The 18,066-nt window shown below is 43.9% G+C and overlaps 1 protein-coding gene across 5 annotated transcripts in view; it reads left to right on the forward strand.

Moving 5' to 3' along the window:
* Positions 1–13,230, forward strand: part of LOC129670287 (glutathione S-transferase alpha-4) — a 29,281-nt gene extending 16,051 nt beyond the window's left edge. For all 5 annotated transcript variants that reach the window (XM_055598777.1, XM_055598776.1, XM_055598778.1 and 2 more), the window contains 5 exons: positions 79–130; positions 4,737–4,869; positions 6,685–6,826; positions 10,394–10,525; positions 12,956–13,230. In XM_055598777.1, the coding sequence (XP_055454752.1) occupies positions 79–130; positions 4,737–4,869; positions 6,685–6,826; positions 10,394–10,525; positions 12,956–13,078 (582 nt within the window). In that variant the 3' untranslated portion in view covers positions 13,079–13,230. The remainder of the gene's footprint in view (positions 1–78; positions 131–4,736; positions 4,870–6,684; positions 6,827–10,393; positions 10,526–12,955) is intronic.
* Positions 13,231–18,066: the final 4,836 nt, after the last annotated feature.

The raw sequence follows: 18,066 nt of genomic DNA on the forward strand, positions 1-18,066 counted from the left end.
TCCAAAAGGTGCCGGAATCTCTCTCTCCCTGCTTCCTTTTCTTAAAGTTATAACAATGTCTCTCTATCCTTAATCTAGTTTGAAGAAGAATTTATCGAGACAAGAGAACAATATGAAAAGTTGCAAAAGGGTAAGCCTCGATTTATTCAATGCTGTCTTATTGGAAACAATAAAACATGTTTCTAGAAATACTCAGCATATAGGTTTCAGGAATGGCAGCTTCTAGAAGAGGCCGGCACCAACATTCCTACAAACACTGGCTGCTTAATCCCTGTCTTCCTGAAGCAAAGCTGACGTATCAACTATGTGATCTCTGTAGTCTTCCTACATGTCAAGTATCTGCCTGCACTGGCCTCCATCAATACAATGGCGTGGTTGCTTATCTCTGGGTGGCTCAGCACCAAACTCCCTTTAAGAACTCTTCAGATTGTCTTGGTGGCTAGGGGCAGGGTAAGGAGAATAGCCCCTACTTTTTAATATTTTATACCTATTTTTCTAGGTGTTTTTAACGATGGCACACAGAATAGAATTGAGGCTAAACCATATCCATTTTTTTCTACTTTTAAAATTTATTCTTTGAAAATTCCATTCATCTCTCTATATAAATTTTTTTGATTGCCCTCCTCCAACACCCTCTCTTCCTCCTGCTGAATGCTTTCTCCTTCCCGGCAAGCCATCTTCCCACTTTTATGTCTTTCTGGATCTAGTTAGAACGGTTTTTATGAGCCTGGTTGGGGGGTTATTTACCGGGGCATCTGCAGCTTACAAGTAGCTATCAGCTATCAATGGCTCCTCAGGGAAGAGGGCCCTAGAGCCCCTCCTCTATCCACGATGAAGTGTTGATGGGCCCAGTCTTCAGCCAGTCACAGGAACCACGGCTGTTATGATTTCCTGAGGGTAATGACCCAGAGATTTCCATTTCATGGCATGCCTTCCTATCCTCCCACTCTCACATTCATGCTGACCCCTCTCTCAGGATGCTGCCTGAAGTCTTGGTGACTGCTGGGCGCCAGTCACTTTCTCAGCTCTTAGGCCACGAATGAGCTTCTGCGTTATCTGCTACCCACAACAAAATGTAACTTTTTTTTTTTTTTTTTGATGAAGGTTTGGCTGCACCACTACTCTGCGAGCCTAACTCTAAATATTTAGGAGGTAGCTGGACAACATGCCCATTTAGGAAGCCAGAATAGTAGATACTCCCTTGACTAGTTATGACCTCCTCAGCCATAGGCCTTGGGCCAAGTTACAGCACGAACCCTTCCTTCTACAAGGGGTCTACAATTCAACCAGAAAGATTATCCCCATAACAGTCCCACCGCTACTGCACCAGTTAGCACATTTTGCCGGCCAGATCGGTATTGCAGCATGCATGGTCTACAGCTGGTGAGAACCCTGTTGAGTTTTGACCCTGAGTAGCCTACATGTGTTACAACACGATGGAAGCGAGCCACAGGGATACAATTTCCAGGCCAGTTCAGACTTTATTTCTCCAGGTCCTGAAACCAAAGTGAGTAGAGTCTTATTGTCTAGTGCTGTTGGGAAACCAAGCGCAACACAATAGCTTGCATTATTTGGAGGCTCCTGGGACCTCACAAACCAGTGACTCACAAGGGGGCACTCCGGTACCTGGTGCAGGGATTTTTGTTTAATAACCCACGGCTTCTGGGAACAACATTCAGTGTATCTTGGTTCCTACTCTCTCTCTTTTAAACAATCTTTTTAATTAGATCGCTAGGTTTCCATACGGCTTTTTCATATCTCCTAAGTTTTGGTTCACGCTTCTCCTTCCTCCTCTCCACGGCTGGATGTTGACAGGCCCAGTCTTGTGCAGGCTTAATTCAGGCAGTCTCAGCTGCTGAGTCGGTGATTATAGCAGCCATACTATGCCCGGAACATATCACAGCATATCCACTTCCCCATCATTTGGTCCTTGTGTTCTTCCCTCTCTTCTGTGATGTTTCCTGAGCCCTGTATCATCTGCATTCTATTCCCATCCCAAGACCTCTTGATTCCCCTCTCATCCCTTTGTAGCTTCCTTGCTTTTACAGTTGCTCCAAGTTAAGCATTAAACACATACATCTAAAAATTTGAGGTTGGGATCCACATATAAGAAAGAATGGGTGACATTTGTCTTCTGGACCTGGGTTACCTCCCTCAGCATAGTATTTTCCAGTTCTATCCATTTTCCTCCAAATGTTATGCTTTTCCTTTTCCTTAGCGCTGAGTGGGATTCCACTGTGGATATGCACCGCATTTTCATACTCTATTCACTAGCTGATGACATCTTGGCTGGTTTTGTTCCCAGCTACTGTGAACAGAGTAACAATGAACATAGATGTGCAAGTATTTCTGTAGTAGGAGATAAAGTATTACTAATGTAGTCCAGGCTATCCCTGAACCTGCTATCCTCCTGCCTTGACATCTTGGGTGTGGACCATCATGCCTGGCTTAGTTGATTTTTGACCAAAGAAAAAGAGCAATTACTATGAAAACTTTCTCACACCGATGGGAAAGAGCAGTGCTTCGGCAGCATTGCTGAGACTCCCAAGAGCCTAAATGCCACTGTCACTGTCATTGCCTAAAGGCCACATCATCCCCACTGTTGCTGTTCAACAGTTCAACAGTCATGACATTGCAAATGAGTTTAAGAAGGGCATAAACTGTCACAAATGAAATTGGACAGCTTTGGACAAGATTTTAACTTGTCTGCCTCCTTGTTTCCTTTCTGTAAGATGAAAATAATCCCTGTGTCGAGAGCTTACAATGTGTCAGTAGGTCTCCCTGAAGCGGAAAGCCATGACCATCCTTTCCCCATTGCCTTTGCAGGGACTTGGTTTTCTGAAATTCCTTCTTCTCTTCGATTCTGCCTCACTTCACTCCAAGGCTCATGGTGTGTGTGCTTATGGATACACATGCTCACACGAGCAAGTGATTGTAGCTCCATGGCCCTTTCTACGAGCATCTCTCGGGCGGTGTTCCCAAACAGCCCCTACGGTGCTCCAGCCCTCCCTGTGATGTTTCTATTGCAGTGGGGATGGCCTCCTGGGCCCCACTATTCTGAGCAGGAGACAGCAGAGAAGCCTGAACAAAGTCAGAAGGATCACTTATTAGCTTAGCTGTTCTGAGACCTGTGAGTTTGGTAGGTTACACTCACTTCCCTCTGAGGTGCCGTCTGTAAGAGAAAATAGTTAAACTAAGAAATGTCAGTGATCTTTTCCTGCTTTTTTGATCTGGACATTGTTTCTAACTGGATCCTATTGCTCATGAAGGCGCACAGTGCCCAGCACGAAGCTATGCATTAAGTGTTGAATGAATATGGAAACCTGTAAGTCTCCTGTCCATCCTAATTCTGATATTTGCAAAGAATGGCTACAAAGTCATCTACTTAGTGAAACTACGTAAATAGCTAGACACTGTTACACATCAGAAAGCAGACTCAGAGACTTGCTTAACACATCTGGGGAGAGGGGACACCGGCCCCTGGAAAGCTGTCACTGTCCTTACAATGGTGTTTACCGTCTCCCAGTGCCATTGCATCAAGTGAGCAGCGTTAATTCTCAGAGAAGTCGTTGGGCATGGTGGAGGATGTCTTTAATCCCAGCACTTGGAAGGCAGAGGCAGGCGGATGTCTGACTTTGAGGCCAGCCTGGTCTCTATAACAAGTTCCAGGACAGCCAGAGCTACACAGAGAAACCCTGCCGAAAACAAAGAAAGAGATCAGAGAAGTCCTATGGCCATTACAATGCACTAGTGAAGTGTGGTTCCCCGCTTAGGCAAAGTTTCTTACTCATGAGGACAATGTGTAGGTATTAATGGAAGTTAAAGATCTATTTATTCCCTTCTTCATAAGGAGGGCATCATGTTTGTCTTCACAAATGTAATCACAGGTTACACAATGACCTTTGGTCAACAATGGACTACGTACACGAATTATGTTCTCATAATATTATTTTGCCTGGTGACTCTAGAGAAATCTTAGTTTGTGTGAGAATATTCTACAGTGTCCTGTCCTCACAAGGACAAAGTTACCTAACAAGGAAGCCTCAGCATGTCTTCCTGCTGTTAAGCAATGATAAACAGTAGTTACTGTAGCAAGTCACCGATGAAAACTTGGTTTTGATTCACCTTGATTATTGGCATTGTTTTATAGCGGTTACTTCCTGTCCTGCATTCAAAATCCTGCTAAATAGATACTATCGTTAGAGACTGGATACAGAAACTCAGATGAGTAACTTGTTTAAGCGTCTGTGGCTAGAATGTATTGAGAGTGATACTGAGCTCAGGACTGTTGTTGTGTCCTTCCTGCTGTTGTGTGTGCCTGTAGCAATAAATGGTTTGGTTTTAAGAGAAAGCTTTCTCTCAGACTTTAGTCCCAACTCAGAATATCCGAGGGCAAGGAATTTTCAGCAACCTTTTATGCCCAGATACCCAAAGACTTTTAAGTTTTGAGAACCAGAAATGCTAGCTGTATGTATGTCTATATTAGAGTAAATACAGAAAAATCTTTTAAAATTTGCTGTTGTTCAATAAACAATAATGTGTGAAGAAATCAAACAAAGCTCCCGCTTGACATGAAACAAATGAGTGGCATTTCCTTATCTACTGGGACAGGTCATTTATCACTTTAAACTGAAAACTAAAAACCACCCCTGGAGTAGTTGAGTCATCCTGTAGGTGAATTGCAACCATTGAGACCATTGAAGATGAGTATCTTACCCCCACCCCCCATCACACAGATGGATGCCTGCTTTTTGACCAAGTACCTTTGGTTGAAATTGATGGGATGATGCTGACACAGACGAAAGCCATCCACAGCTACCTCGCTGCCAAGTACAACTTGTACGGGAAAGACCTGAAGGAGAGAGTCAGGTACCTTGGTGTTCATTCCAGTACTAGATTTTTAACCGAGCTTCTGGGGTCATAAATCAGCTGAAACCTGATTTGGTTGCATCTTTCAATAGGAACCGAGGTTGGAGGGTAAGGGACCACAGGGCAGGAGGGCTGTCGCTGGAGGTGGTGTGGCTTGTGCCGAGAACATATTCTGCACTCTCTCTCTTTTTTTTATATAATTCATACTAGTCAGCTTATAGTGTTTTCATACTCATGCCTAGCAAACTGTGTTCTCTGAAAATGACGTGTTTTATATGAAGGTGCAAATGGCTGATTCAGCAAACAGGCCTTGAACATTGTATCAATGATCTATTTTTGCAGTCACCTTGAAACAGATTTCAGTCAGCAAGCATTTGTCTATGGGTTTCTGGGTAGCCTCCATCTGACTGAAGCTAACCCAGCAAGACTCACCCATATGTCTGCCAACCAGTAGTTAGCCAGAGACTTCTGGGTTTGGGTATTGTCTGATTGTCAGTTTGGGGAGGAAGAGGCCATATATGTCTCATCTTGTCATTGTAATCTTCTCATGACATGTAGACAGATATCTAAGAGTGAAAGAATGTAAGTAGTATAAGCTTTGAATCCAGAACTAATCCTCACATTATTCATTAGTCACTCACAAGGGCAGCCTGGGAACAAGACCTCAGAGATGGAAATCACAAATACTGGAGGGGGAAAGCTAGTTTTTTGTTTGTTTTGTTTTTGTTTGTTTGTTGGCATCTCTATGCCATAGATATCTGCTCTGTTATACTGTGCTGACCCTAGCTAGGGCTAGTTAGATTATTAAACCAAATAGTTTAGTTTCATGTAAATAAATACAGTGTAAAGATGTATTTATGTATTATTTACACAGTATTCTGCCTGCATGTGTGCCTGTGTACCAGAAGAGGGCACCAGATCTCACTATGGATGGTTATGAGCCACCATGTGGTTGCTGGGGATTGAACTCAGGACCTTTGCAAGAACAGCCTGTGTTCTTAACTTCTGAGCCATCTCTCCAGAGCCCCCCCCGCCCCCCAAAAAAGAAGACTTTTACTTATACAATTTAATCTTTGTTTGGGGTTAAGGACAGGGCCCCTAAGAGCTCACCCTGGCAAACATGACCATGACAGAGTGCCAGGGCATATTGAAGATGGGGTCGTAGAAAGCCCCAAGTTCCAGTATTTAAAAAACAGAGGAAGCGTCACATGGAAACGAGCAAAGCTTAGAAGCACAGCAGCCTATTTCTACAGTGTCACACTGTCCCCATTAAAGCGGATGGCAGAAACAATTCCACACGTTTCACTGTTTTGATATATGGTTTTTGTTTTTTTTGTGTGTGTTCTTTGTTTGTTTGTTTGTTTGTTTGTTTGTTTTTGGAGACAGGGTTTCTCTGTGTAGCCTGGTTGTCCTGGAACTCACTCTGTAGACCAGACTGGCCGAGAACTCACAGAGATCCACCTGCTTCTGCTCCTGAGTGCTGGGATTAAAGGAGTGTACCACCACCTCCTGGTTTGATGTATACTTTTTATTAACTGCTAAATCTCTAAGTTTTCTATATTTACCAAACCATCACAATCCCACTCTGTTTATGGCAGATTTCAACATGGAGGCATTTATTGCCTTTCATACATTTGTTTATTCAAAAAATGTTTTCAGAGCCTATACTATTTCCCCTGGCTAGCTCTGGTTCTGGAAATCATTCCTGAGAGTGGCAGATTATCAGGATAATCAAATACCATTTGCCAACACTATGCCTCCTATCCTTGTTACACTAGGTTTCCTTTCTAATGTGAGTCTACGGTGTGTTTTCAGGATTGACATGTATGCTGATGGCACCCAGGACCTGATGTTAATGATTGCCCAGGCTCCATTTAAACCCCCTCAGGAAAAAGAGGAGAGCTATGCTTTTATAGTGAAGAGAGCTAAAACCCGTTACTTCCCTGCCTTTGAGAAGGTAAGCTTGCATATCTCCCGACAAGCAGAATGTCTGTAAGTCAGTGTTCAAAAAGATAGGGGAGATGGATACCAGTGGGCGAACACACAGGCTCAAGACAGAAAGCAAGTTCAATTTTGAGGACTCAGATGGTGGAAGGAGAGAGCCAACCCCTGCAAGTTATTCCGTGGCCTCCTCATGCGTACCAGGGCACATGCGTCTGCCCTACACATAGTCACACCACACAGAGCGGATAAACGTGTAAAGAGGCAGGCTGAGTCAGAGCTTTCCTGCTATAGGGTCTGTGGTGGTTTCAGAATGGCCACTATCCACTCACTTATTTGAATGCCTGGTCGCCAGTTTATGGAACTGTATGGGAAGGATTAGAAGGTATGGCCTTGTTGGGCAAGGTGTCACTGGGGTGGCCTTTGAGGTTTCAAAAGCCCCCACCATTCCTAGTGAGCTTGCTCTGCCTCATGCTTATCTTCAGATGGGTCTCATCCACCTCTCCAGCGCCATGCCCGCCTGCCTCTTGCCATGCTCCCCGCCATGATGGTCACAGACTCTAACACTAGGAAACTGTAAGCCCCAAATAAACTCTTCCTTCTGTAAGTTGCCTTAGTCACGAGGTCTCACAGGGATAGAAAAGTAACTAAAACAGGGTCAAAACTTAAAAAAAAAAAAAGAAAGAAAGAAAAAGTGTTTTATGGTTGTTGTTGTTGTTGTTTTTGTGTGAATGGGTGTTTTGCCTGCAGGTATGTCTGTATACCACATAAGAGCCTGGTCCCCATGAAGGCCAGAAGAGGTTATCTGATCCCCTGGAATTGGAGTTACAGGTGGTTGTAAGCCATTGTCTGGGTTCTGGGAATTGAACTCAGATACTTGGAAGAGCAAACAGTGCTCTTAGCCACTGAGCCATCTTTCCAACCACTTGGGTCAAACTTTAATACCATGGATTCCAGAAAAAGTTACAAGGAAAGTTATAGAACCTCTAATGAAATGATTTCTGTTCTGTTGTTTAAAGAATCAGCAAGCCATTATAACCCAAGGTGTCACCACCTTGAATTCCCTGCTTGGTACTGGAGGCTAACTATGCCTCAATAAAGAAGACAAAAGCTTTTAAATTGGAAGCTTCTGCTTTTGTGCAGCATGCATTGGAAAATGCTAATGAAAAATGTCCCCACAGCACATCTGGTCATGTTCCGAGCCTCCAGGGCAGCGTGTAGAATGGTAAGGAGGATCTATTAGTGCAGTTTAACAGCTATTGTACGACACTGAGTAAAGTCCAGGGCACAGTTCTTCCAGTCTTCTGGCGTTCCAGGTGAGAATTCTGTTGATGCAGGGAGAATTTGACTGTTACTGAAGCACCTTCCATTGAAAATGTCACACAGTTTATACTGCAGATTTTAAAACCAGGGAGTCTCTACCCTAGTACTTTCCAAAGCACTTTAAAATGATTCATTTATTCAAATGTGGGTCACACCTAAAGAGAAAACTGAAGCTGCATTTTTATCTGTTAGGTCCCCTTTCTTGTCTCTCCTCCTCTTCTTTTGTACTGCATTTTTATGTGGCTTCCTAGGCTGGATTTTACCCCACTGTTCCTGAAAGTCACGTAATTCAGAAGTTAGAATTTGAATCCTTTTCTGTTGTTTTGTTTTTCGAGACAGGGTTTCTCTGTTTTAGCTCTGGCTGTCCTGGAACTTGCTCTGTAGACCAGGCCAGCCTCGAGCTCACAAAGACCACCTGCCTCTGCCTCCTGAGTAGCACAGTTGTCTGATTATTGTTCTTTGCATTATGTTAATGCAATAGATCATGCCAACATATGCTGATTTATTAGCAGACGTGAAATGTTGTCACCTCTCTCTCTCTGAGATAGCTTCTCATACCATACCCTAGTCCAGCCCAATAGTTAACTCTGTAGTCCAGGCTGGCCATGGCCTCAGTCCTCCTGTCTTCTTCCAAGTGTGGGATTGCAGGTGTGAGTCACCACGCTTAGCCCTCTTCATTCATTATACAAAACATTCTCTACACAGAGAACCTCTCAAGCCACGTGTAGTAGGGAACTCCTGAATTCTGAGCACTTTGGAGATAAGACAGAAGAGGATCCGGAGTTCAAGACCAGCCTGGGCTTGTAGCAAGACAGAGACAGAGCACACAAACTATGACATAGTTCTGGAGTGTGGTTTGTATATAAGCAAGAGAGATAAATGCTTTGTTTTTTATTTAGTACTGAAAATAATTACTAGCATATTCAAAGAAGAACAGCGAGTGTGTTATTAGGATTATTTCAGTTTTAACCTATAAGTAACATCATGATTCTATTTTCTATCACAGAATTTTACATGTTTGTCTTAGTCAGTGTTCTCTTGCTGTGAAGAGATACCAGGACCATGGCAACTCTTATAAAGGAAAAGCATTTAATTGAGGCTTGCTTATAGGTTCAGAAGTTTAGTCCCCTTCATGTCAGGGAGCATGGTGGCATGCAGGTAGACACTGCGCTGGAGAAGTAGCTGAGAGTGCTACATCTGGATCCACAGGAAGCAGGAGGGGACTCTGGGCTCCACCCCCCAGTGACACACTTCCTCCAACAAGGCCACACCTCCTTTCAAACAGTGCCACTCCTTGGTGACCAAGCATTCAAATCTCTGAGCCTGTGAAGGCCATTCTTATTAAAACCACCACAATGTTTACTGTGTTAATTTGTTTGAAGACCTTATTCAGAAGTGTAGACTATAAACAGAAAGTATGACTATTCCTTATCACCAAAAGTTAAGTGTAAGAATTGGTTTCATGTATTTCTACCCAGTTTTTTAATATAAGTAAAGGCATTTTCTTTTCATTTATTTATTATTGTGGTTATATTGAAGTTATTTACCCACCATTTTTATTACGTAGAAGACATTCCAAAGCAGAATTTCTATGTAACAACTACCTTGTATTAACGAATGTCAATACTGCTACTTTCTCGCTTTTAACACCTTTTTCTTTTTATTAATTTTTTTTCAGATTTTTTAAAAAAAAATTGATTTTATGTATGGGTGTCTTGCCTGCATGCATGTCTATGTATCGTATGTGTGTCTGGTACTCACGGAAGCCCGAAGAGAGAGTCAGATCCCCTGGAACTGGAGTTACAAAAGGCGCATGTGCAGTTAATCACTGAACCACCTACCCAGACCCTTCCCCAAGTTCTTATATATATTACTCCCACTTTGTGGAGAAAACCACCTTTTATGTATTTGCTACTCAAGACTGTCTGTTATTTTTTTATATTTGCTTTCCACTAGGTACTGAAAATTCCCCTTTTTCAGGTTTGGCCTATTTTGACTTCTTTTGATTTGTGTCACAGCTTCCGATAACTTCTTTCGTGCTTTTCAAAATTGCCAGCACAAAGGCCTTGATAATCGCTGACGCGTCCCCAAAATGACTGAACCAGTTCCTGATGTGTGCAAGACTGTTTGTTGGCTTCCTCCTTTCTTGCCAGTGCTGGAGATCACCAAAAAAGACCCTTCAATGAACCCCACAGTACAAGTGTACAGATGGGAAAATCACCCTTGCCTCCACTTAAGTATGTTTTTCTCTTTTCTATAGATTTTAAAGAACCACGGGGAGGCTTTTCTTGTTGGCAACCAGCTCAGCTGGGCAGACATCCAGCTGCTAGAAGCCATTTTGATGGTGGAAGAACTCAACGATTCTGTGCTGTCCGACTTCCCTCTGCTGCAGGTAGGATGCTGGCCAAGCATGATTGCACAGGCCAGGGAGATGCAGCTGGAGCAGAAGCCTGTAATAATCCGTGTCTCCAAGACAAACATAAAACTCAAGAGAAACTGTCTCGCTCTGGCTATTTAGTCACTCACTTACACTATAGGGTCTGTTAGGGAATGACACTTTACGTGATGGGAAAACGGGTATTTGAGGTTCTAATATGAACACTTAAGGTATGTAGCTCACAGTTAGAGCATGAACAGCATGTATGAGGACCTAGATTCAGTCCCTGATGGTCGCAAACAAATAATGACCACTAGTTCCCCAGTGAGAAAGGTAGGGCCCCAAGAGCCCTCTACCATTCATGACTGACTGTTGATAGGGACAATCCTTTTTTTTTTTTTTTTTTTTTTTTTGAGAGATAGGGTCTCACTGTGTAGTATGGGTTGGCCTGGAACTCATTATAAAGGCCAGGCTGGCCTTGAACTCACAGACTTCCAGTTGAGTGTCCCTCCTGAGTGCTGGGACTAAGGCCAGGTGCTCTCTCTCATACTTGCATCATTTGCCTTTTATCTTTTAATATTATATCTTTTTTTTAAAAATGTGTGTAGGTGTTTACCTGTATGTAAATCTGTGCACTGTGTACCTTCAGTGCCCGAGAGAAGCCAGAGAGTGCCTTGGATTCCGGGGGACTAGAGTTGCAGATGGTTGTTAGTTGCTGTGTGGGTGCTGGGAACTGAAGACTGGTCCTCCCCGGAAGAGCAGCCGGTGCTCTTAACCTCTAGCCTGACTCTCCAAGCTTCAGCCATTTTTCCCTGTTTTGAAAACACAGGTCATTCACAAGCTGCCATTCTTCTAGCTGTTTCTGGTGGGTTTGTTTTTGTTTTGGGTTTGGGTGTGGTTTGGTTTTTTTTTTTTTTTTTTTTGAGACAGGGTTTCTTTGTGTAGCCCTGGCTGTCCTGGAATGGGATCTGTAGAGCAGGCTGGCCTCAAACTCAGAGATTGAGTGCCTGTGCCTGGGATTAAAGGCTTGTGCCACCACTGCCTGGCAGCTATTTCTGTGTTTAAAAGTGTGTGAGTGTGTATGTATATATATATATATATCTTCTAGGGTTATGCAAATATGACAACCATTTTGGAGATAACCACTGAAGCATGTTTAAAATGTCTAGATAAATTCTTGGCCTTCTCAGAGAATTTTGAAAAGAAGCTTTTTTGTAGCTCTACAAGTGACAGAAAGGTAGACCATGAGCTGAGGGGAGGGCAGAAGAGAGAGCCCAGGGAAGGCTCAGGAAAACCCGGTAATAAACAGAGGATCCTTTCAAAAACAAATGTTAATTACCCCTGGCCCAGCCTGAGGCTAAAAGAGAATCATTATTTTGTAATTTGGGGATCCAGGCTGAGCAGGCTGCCAGAGTGGAGACCAGTAGAGAACACTTGAAACTGCAGGTCAGAGAGCACTCAGCCTGCACCTCTCTCCCAAATCCTACACCATCCTGGGCTACCACAGAAATAACTTGAAGAAAAAGTCCGAGTCTTTTACTGTATGAATGTGTCGTCATTCCTTTGACTGTATTACTTTTGTGGCAGTTCTCAGAGTTAGCTATAGATAAAGAATATTCTCTTGAGCACTGTCAGCTCTTCCGGAGGATGCAGGTTAGGTTCCCAGCAGTCACGGTTACAGAGCTCACAACCATCTGTAATTCCAGTCTCAAGGGAATCCAGTGCCCTCTTCTGGCCTCTGCGGGAACTGCATGCATATGGTACAAGCCAGTAAAACACTCAAACATACAAAATAATGAAAGCATTCTTTTATTATAAATAAAGAGTCCTTTCTAAACCTAACAGATATAGTCAGAGACTAAAAAAACCAAATCCCTGAATTTAGAACATCAGCACAGAGAGCAAGGTGTTTCTAGAAGGTCTGGTGCTCCTGGGAGGGACTGGTGCTCCCTGGAGGATATGATGGTTCTTGAAGGCTAAGGTGCTCCTTGAGGAGAGAGGTGCTGCCCAGAGGCTATGGTGTTCCTTTGAAGCCCAGGTGTTCATCAGAGAGCATGATGCTTCTGTGAGGCTAGGGTGTTGCTGGAACGCCAGCTCCTGAAGGCTCCAGAGAGCACACTCAGCTGAGGCCACCAGCTGGCCCTTGCTAACGTGTTCCGCCACACTCTTTTTGCTGTTTTTTCTGCCCACGCCCTTTCATATTCCCTGTTAATAAATTCCTAAAAACAAGAGTTGATAAGCCAAAGAGTACAAATATTTAATATGTCCTGACCATGCCCTTTTAACAAGACATCTTAACTCATGCTAGGAAAAGCCAGCCAACACACTGACAGCCCACACCCTGGGCTTTAAAGCCGAAGGTCCAAACACCTCCTCTTATGACGATATTCTGAGTTTCTAACGGTTGTGGCAGCTGTTGAGGCTCTCACTTATTTCTCGTTTCAGGCATTCAAGACAAGAATCAGCAACATCCCCACCATCAAGAAGTTCCTGCAGCCTGGAAGTCAGAGGAAGCCGCCTCCAGATGCCCGCTATGTGGAGGTGGTCAGGACCGTCCTGAAGTTCTAGGTTTTAAGGTGGCCGAAGCAAGGATCCAGTCACAGCTTCACACAGGTCAGCTGCAGAACATTCCAGAAGCAAGGTGTAGATCCCAGGAGTAAGGGTCTCCAAAAGCCAAACCCACTCTGCCATCGATGCCGATTAAATACAGTGAAAAATTATTCTGGCTGGTGAGGTGTTTGTTTTGATTTAAGCTTGTCAGCGGTGGATGACAGTCTGTAAGTGTCATGAAACCAGAGTTCTTTATAAAGAAGTAGTAGACAGACATATTCAGGACACTGAGCTACATGGGGCAGTGTTCTTGGTGTTTGCATAAAGGTCAGGACCGTAACTTGGGAAAGTGGTGACTGAGGACTTGGGAACAGAGGATCACTTCAATACCTATACTGGTTTCTGGGAACTTGGGATTGGAAACACGGGCGAACAATACTGAGGATAGACATGCTGTCTAGTAAACCCTATGCTGATGTGAAAGCAGAAAGAATGTCTGAGACACCATTTTGAAACCCTTTTAAAGAAAGGCACCTTGGCCATCAGACAGCCCACTTTTACCTACCAGAGTCACTGAAGCTCAGGTTTTGTTTTGCCAAGATAATCCCAGAGACAAGTGGGGTCAACACGAAATAAGGAATAAGGACTAAGTTACTACTTCCTTATTCAAGTTGAACAAAAGCTCCCTCAGCCTCGATGTGCTTTAAGTGTAACTATTTTTTTTACGACAATTCTGTTTTTTTAAGATTTATTTCTTTATTATGTATACAGTGTTCTGCCTACATTCCAGAAGAGGGCACCAGATCTCATTATGGATGGTTAGGAGCCACCATGTGGTTTCTGGGAATTGAACTCAGGACCTCTGGAAGAGCATCCAGTGCTCTTAACCTCTGGGCCATCTCTCCAGCTCCCTAAGTGTAACTATTATGTTCCCAAGCCATACGTTAAAGCCAGCCCACACGCAGGCTTCATTTGATGGGAATAGAAGAGCTGGAGAGGTTGCCAGAGCAACTGTGACTTTTGGTGGCTTCTGATGTGAAGAAAGCTCCCGCCAGTTGTAGCAGAAGTTTTTGGTTTCTTTAAAAACTCAGTTGTATAAACACATTTTTGTTTTAAAACCAAGTGTGGGATATTGGGCTGCTTTAGTTTGTTCACAGCTGATAATTGCCTCATGTGGGGGGTGGCCTGTGCCAGCTAGTACAGCCTAGTGTGGCTTGGAGAGGGGCCTGGTCTTTGCCAGCCTGAGTTAGGGAATTCTGAGGACTCTGGGAGAGTATAAACACTGGAGCCCAGAGAGAGAAAAGAGAAGGCTTTGAGTAGATGGATGGAGGAGGAAGAAGGCTGCTTGTTCATCCTGCTGCGTTTGCTGTTGCTGGACTGCTAAAAATCCTGACAACTGAAATGGGTTTTCTCCCAAAGAACCCAATGATACCTAATCAGCCGGATGTAGCTAAAGAGAACATGTCCCCCTCTCCCTTCTAACCTTCTTTCTCTCCTACCTAGGGTTGGGGGGTTGGAATGGAGGTAGAGCATTAAGGAACCCCAAATAAAAAAGTTTAAAATGTAGCGCCTACAGCCAGCGGTTTGGGGAAGTTTGGTTGGGATCCTCCAAAATTCTTTTAGGACAATGTGTCTTTAAAACTACATTTACTTATTTATCATATCATATCTATCATCTATCTATGTATATCTATCTATCATCTATCTATCTATCTATCTATCTATCTATCTATCTATCTATCTATCATCTGTGTGCGTGTGCATATATGGATATGACATTTTGTGCATATGGAAACTGGGAATGACTTTTGTAAGTCACCCCAAGGATTGAATTGTTGTTGTTAGGCTTGTGGGCAATGACCTCAACCTGCTGAGTATCTTACCAGCCCCCTCTCCTGTCAATTTCTGATGTGTATCATGCATTTTCTTGTGAAATAACTTAATGATCTGGATTGTGTTCCATTCCCTTAGGGCCACCACAGAGCACAATTGCACTCATATTACCCCCTGCTCTACTCATTCCTCCTTTCTTCGGGGGATGGGCTGATGACCTGTGACAGCCAGGTCCCTCTGCATCCTCCATCCCTGGAACATGGGAACCTGAGCCCTTACCCCCATAAGGGCTGTAGTCATCAGCTTTGCTGTATGTAATGAGTACAGAGGGAATTAACATACCAAATTCATATCCCTTTCATCATCTTGTCGATACTTCCAACTACTGTAAGCCAGGGACCACCTATTCCTTTGAGTCTTTCTTTGTGGTTATCTTTGGCCCTGCGGACTGAATGTGAGTGGAGCCTCGCCCAAACTAGCAGCCATTGTGAGTTTCTAAGGAGAAGTGAGCCTCCGAAAACCCAATAGCATGAGGGAGGTTTTGAGGCCCCACTTTTATTCCTCCACTCTTAGAGTCTGGGTTTTGGACAGAGAAAGATGAATAAGGGACCTGGGTCAACATGATGATAGGAAAGAGGGCTTGGAGCTTAGGAGGCCCTTGGTTCTACTTGAAAAGGTACTGGGATGGCGATTCTGTCACTGCTGCTGGTCCCTGTCTTCATGTGTCTATTACTGCGATGAAACACTATGATCAAAAAGCAAGCTGGGGAGGAAAAAAAATTTTTTATGCAGCCACAGCCATAGTCCATCATTGATGGAAGTCAGGACAGGAACTCTAACAGGATGAGAATCTAAAGGTAGGTGCTGATACAAAAGCTATAAAGGGGTGCTGCTTACTGGCTTGCTTCCTCATGGCTTGCTTAGCCTGCTTTCTTACAGAACTCAGGAGTAGCATCACTCACAGTGGGCTGGGCCCTTCCCAATCAATCACTAATTAAGATAATGGCCTACACTGAGGGCATGGTGGCATATGCCTTTAATTCCCAGCACTCAGGAGGCAAAGACAGGTGGATCTCTGACTTCAAGGCCAGCCTGGTCTACAAATCAAGTTACAGGACAACCAGACCTGTTAAACAGAGAAACCTTGTCTCGAAAAACAAAACAACAAAATAAAGAGAGAGAGAGAAAGAAAAGAAAAAAAGAAAAGCCTGCAGCTAGATCTTATGGAAGTATTTTCTTAATTGAGTCTCCTTTTTCTCCAATGACATTAACCAGCCAGTACAGACCCCTCAGTGAATAGGTAGTCTTTTGGGGGCAGATATAAAATCCTGGCATCTTCCTCCTAGGATATGTTGATTGTCTATGAATTACACACAGCTGTCATTCTAATTGGATCTGCCTAGAGGCAGGCAGAGAGAACTCAGAGAATGCTCACTCAAGCCCTGCTCTGTCCTCAGTTTGCAGTAATCCACATACTGTCTGACAAATCTGGGGACGATATTTCCTGGACTCTTTCTTACGGTGTGAGGCTCCCCAGTCAGGTCTGACAACTTCCACATGGGAGTAAAGACATCTGAGTATTTCATGAAGGAGCACACCCTGTCCTGTGTACAGCCTCTCAGGGCTTTTTTCCTGTATAGCTTACCTTAGGATCCCACATCTCTCTCCAAGCCAAGGCCAGGCAAGGGTGTGCATCAGGCAAAAGGAGTGGCATGGCAAACGCCTTGGGATCTTTCATTTATTACTTATGACAAGTAAGTATGTACCATCCCAGTGACTTGGGAGGCCTGGAAAGGCACACAATGGTGCTCCTACATGGCGTCCACTCTCAGAAACTCTTCACCTGCTCTGAGTACCATGACATGCAGCTGGAATTCCATTGAAACCCTCTCCATTTTTTTCCCCAAGTGCCCATGGAAGTAATCAGTGTAAATATACATGGGGCCGCCACGAATCTTAAAGGAAAGTAAAAATATCAATAAAATAGTAGGCCTGAAGGGAGGGGCACACCCAGAAAGATGTACAGTTAAGGAAGAGCTACATGAAGCTAAAACAAAACTGTTTTGATTGAACGTTCACCAGGTAATTATGTAAGTCTTTTTCTGGTGCTGGCGAGTGAACAAGTTAAAAACTTACATGTACTTGGCCAGTGCTCTACACTGATCTAAGCCCATGGCACCATAAGTATCATTTTTCATCCTTTTTGTTTTTTGAGACAGCGTTTCTCTGTGTAGCCCTAGCTGTTCTGGACTCACTTTATAGGACCAAGTAGCCTTCAGCTCACAGAACCTCTACCTCCTGTGTGCTGGGATTAAAGGCATGAGCCTCCAGGCCCGTGTTTCGTCTTTAATTATTTCAACAAACTTTTTCTTCATTTTGAAAGCTGGGGGCCCATAGACATTTCATTTTTTCAACCCCCAAAAGATGGGACATTTTTGTTTCAGCAAGAGTCTGAAGTAGAGGCTGGTAGCCTGGGGCCTTTTCAACCACATTCATACACAGTAAAAACTCCATGGGAACAATATGAAGGAGAGTTATACACAATATATTCTCTCTTCTCACCCCAACAAGCAATGGAGGAATAATATGCTGCCTACCTGGAATGAAGAGGACCATGCAGGGCCACCATAGCCATTAGCAGGCTGGGCCAAGATTGCTCTTAACTTCTGCCATCTCTCCGGCCCCTTGCCCATGCATTCATTGTTGGATGTATGGTCTTCTACTGCAGATTGGTTATCTTAATTAATTGACTTTGTAATGCTGAGATAAAACACCACAACCAAAGCAACTTATAAAAGAAGGTGTTTAATTTGGAAATTCCAGGTTCAGAAGGTTAGAGTAAATGGCCATCATGACGGGGAATGTGGCAGTAGGCAGGCAGGCATGGCACTGGAGCTGTAGCTGAGAGATCACGTCTTGAGACACAACCATAGGTGTTATGCCAGGTTCACGGGACCCTCAGAGACCACCAGGAGATGACTCGATGCAATTGCAAGAGAGCTTTATTACGAGAGCGATCAAACTCGGGACCCAAATCTCACTGGCACAGCAGTAGAGAAGTGGGACCCCGAGCTCTGAGTGAACAGGATTTTTAAAGGGAAGGTCTGTGAGCTGGGGGTTTCCATGGCAGCAAGCGGGGGGGGGGGCACAAGCCTTGGCGTTACAGAATTGGG

Source organism: Psammomys obesus, unplaced genomic scaffold (genome assembly GCF_907164565.1).
Source record: "Psammomys obesus unplaced genomic scaffold, mPsaObe1.curated_primary_1811, whole genome shotgun sequence".
In the NCBI taxonomy this organism is placed as follows: Eukaryota; Metazoa; Chordata; class Mammalia; order Rodentia; family Muridae; genus Psammomys; species Psammomys obesus.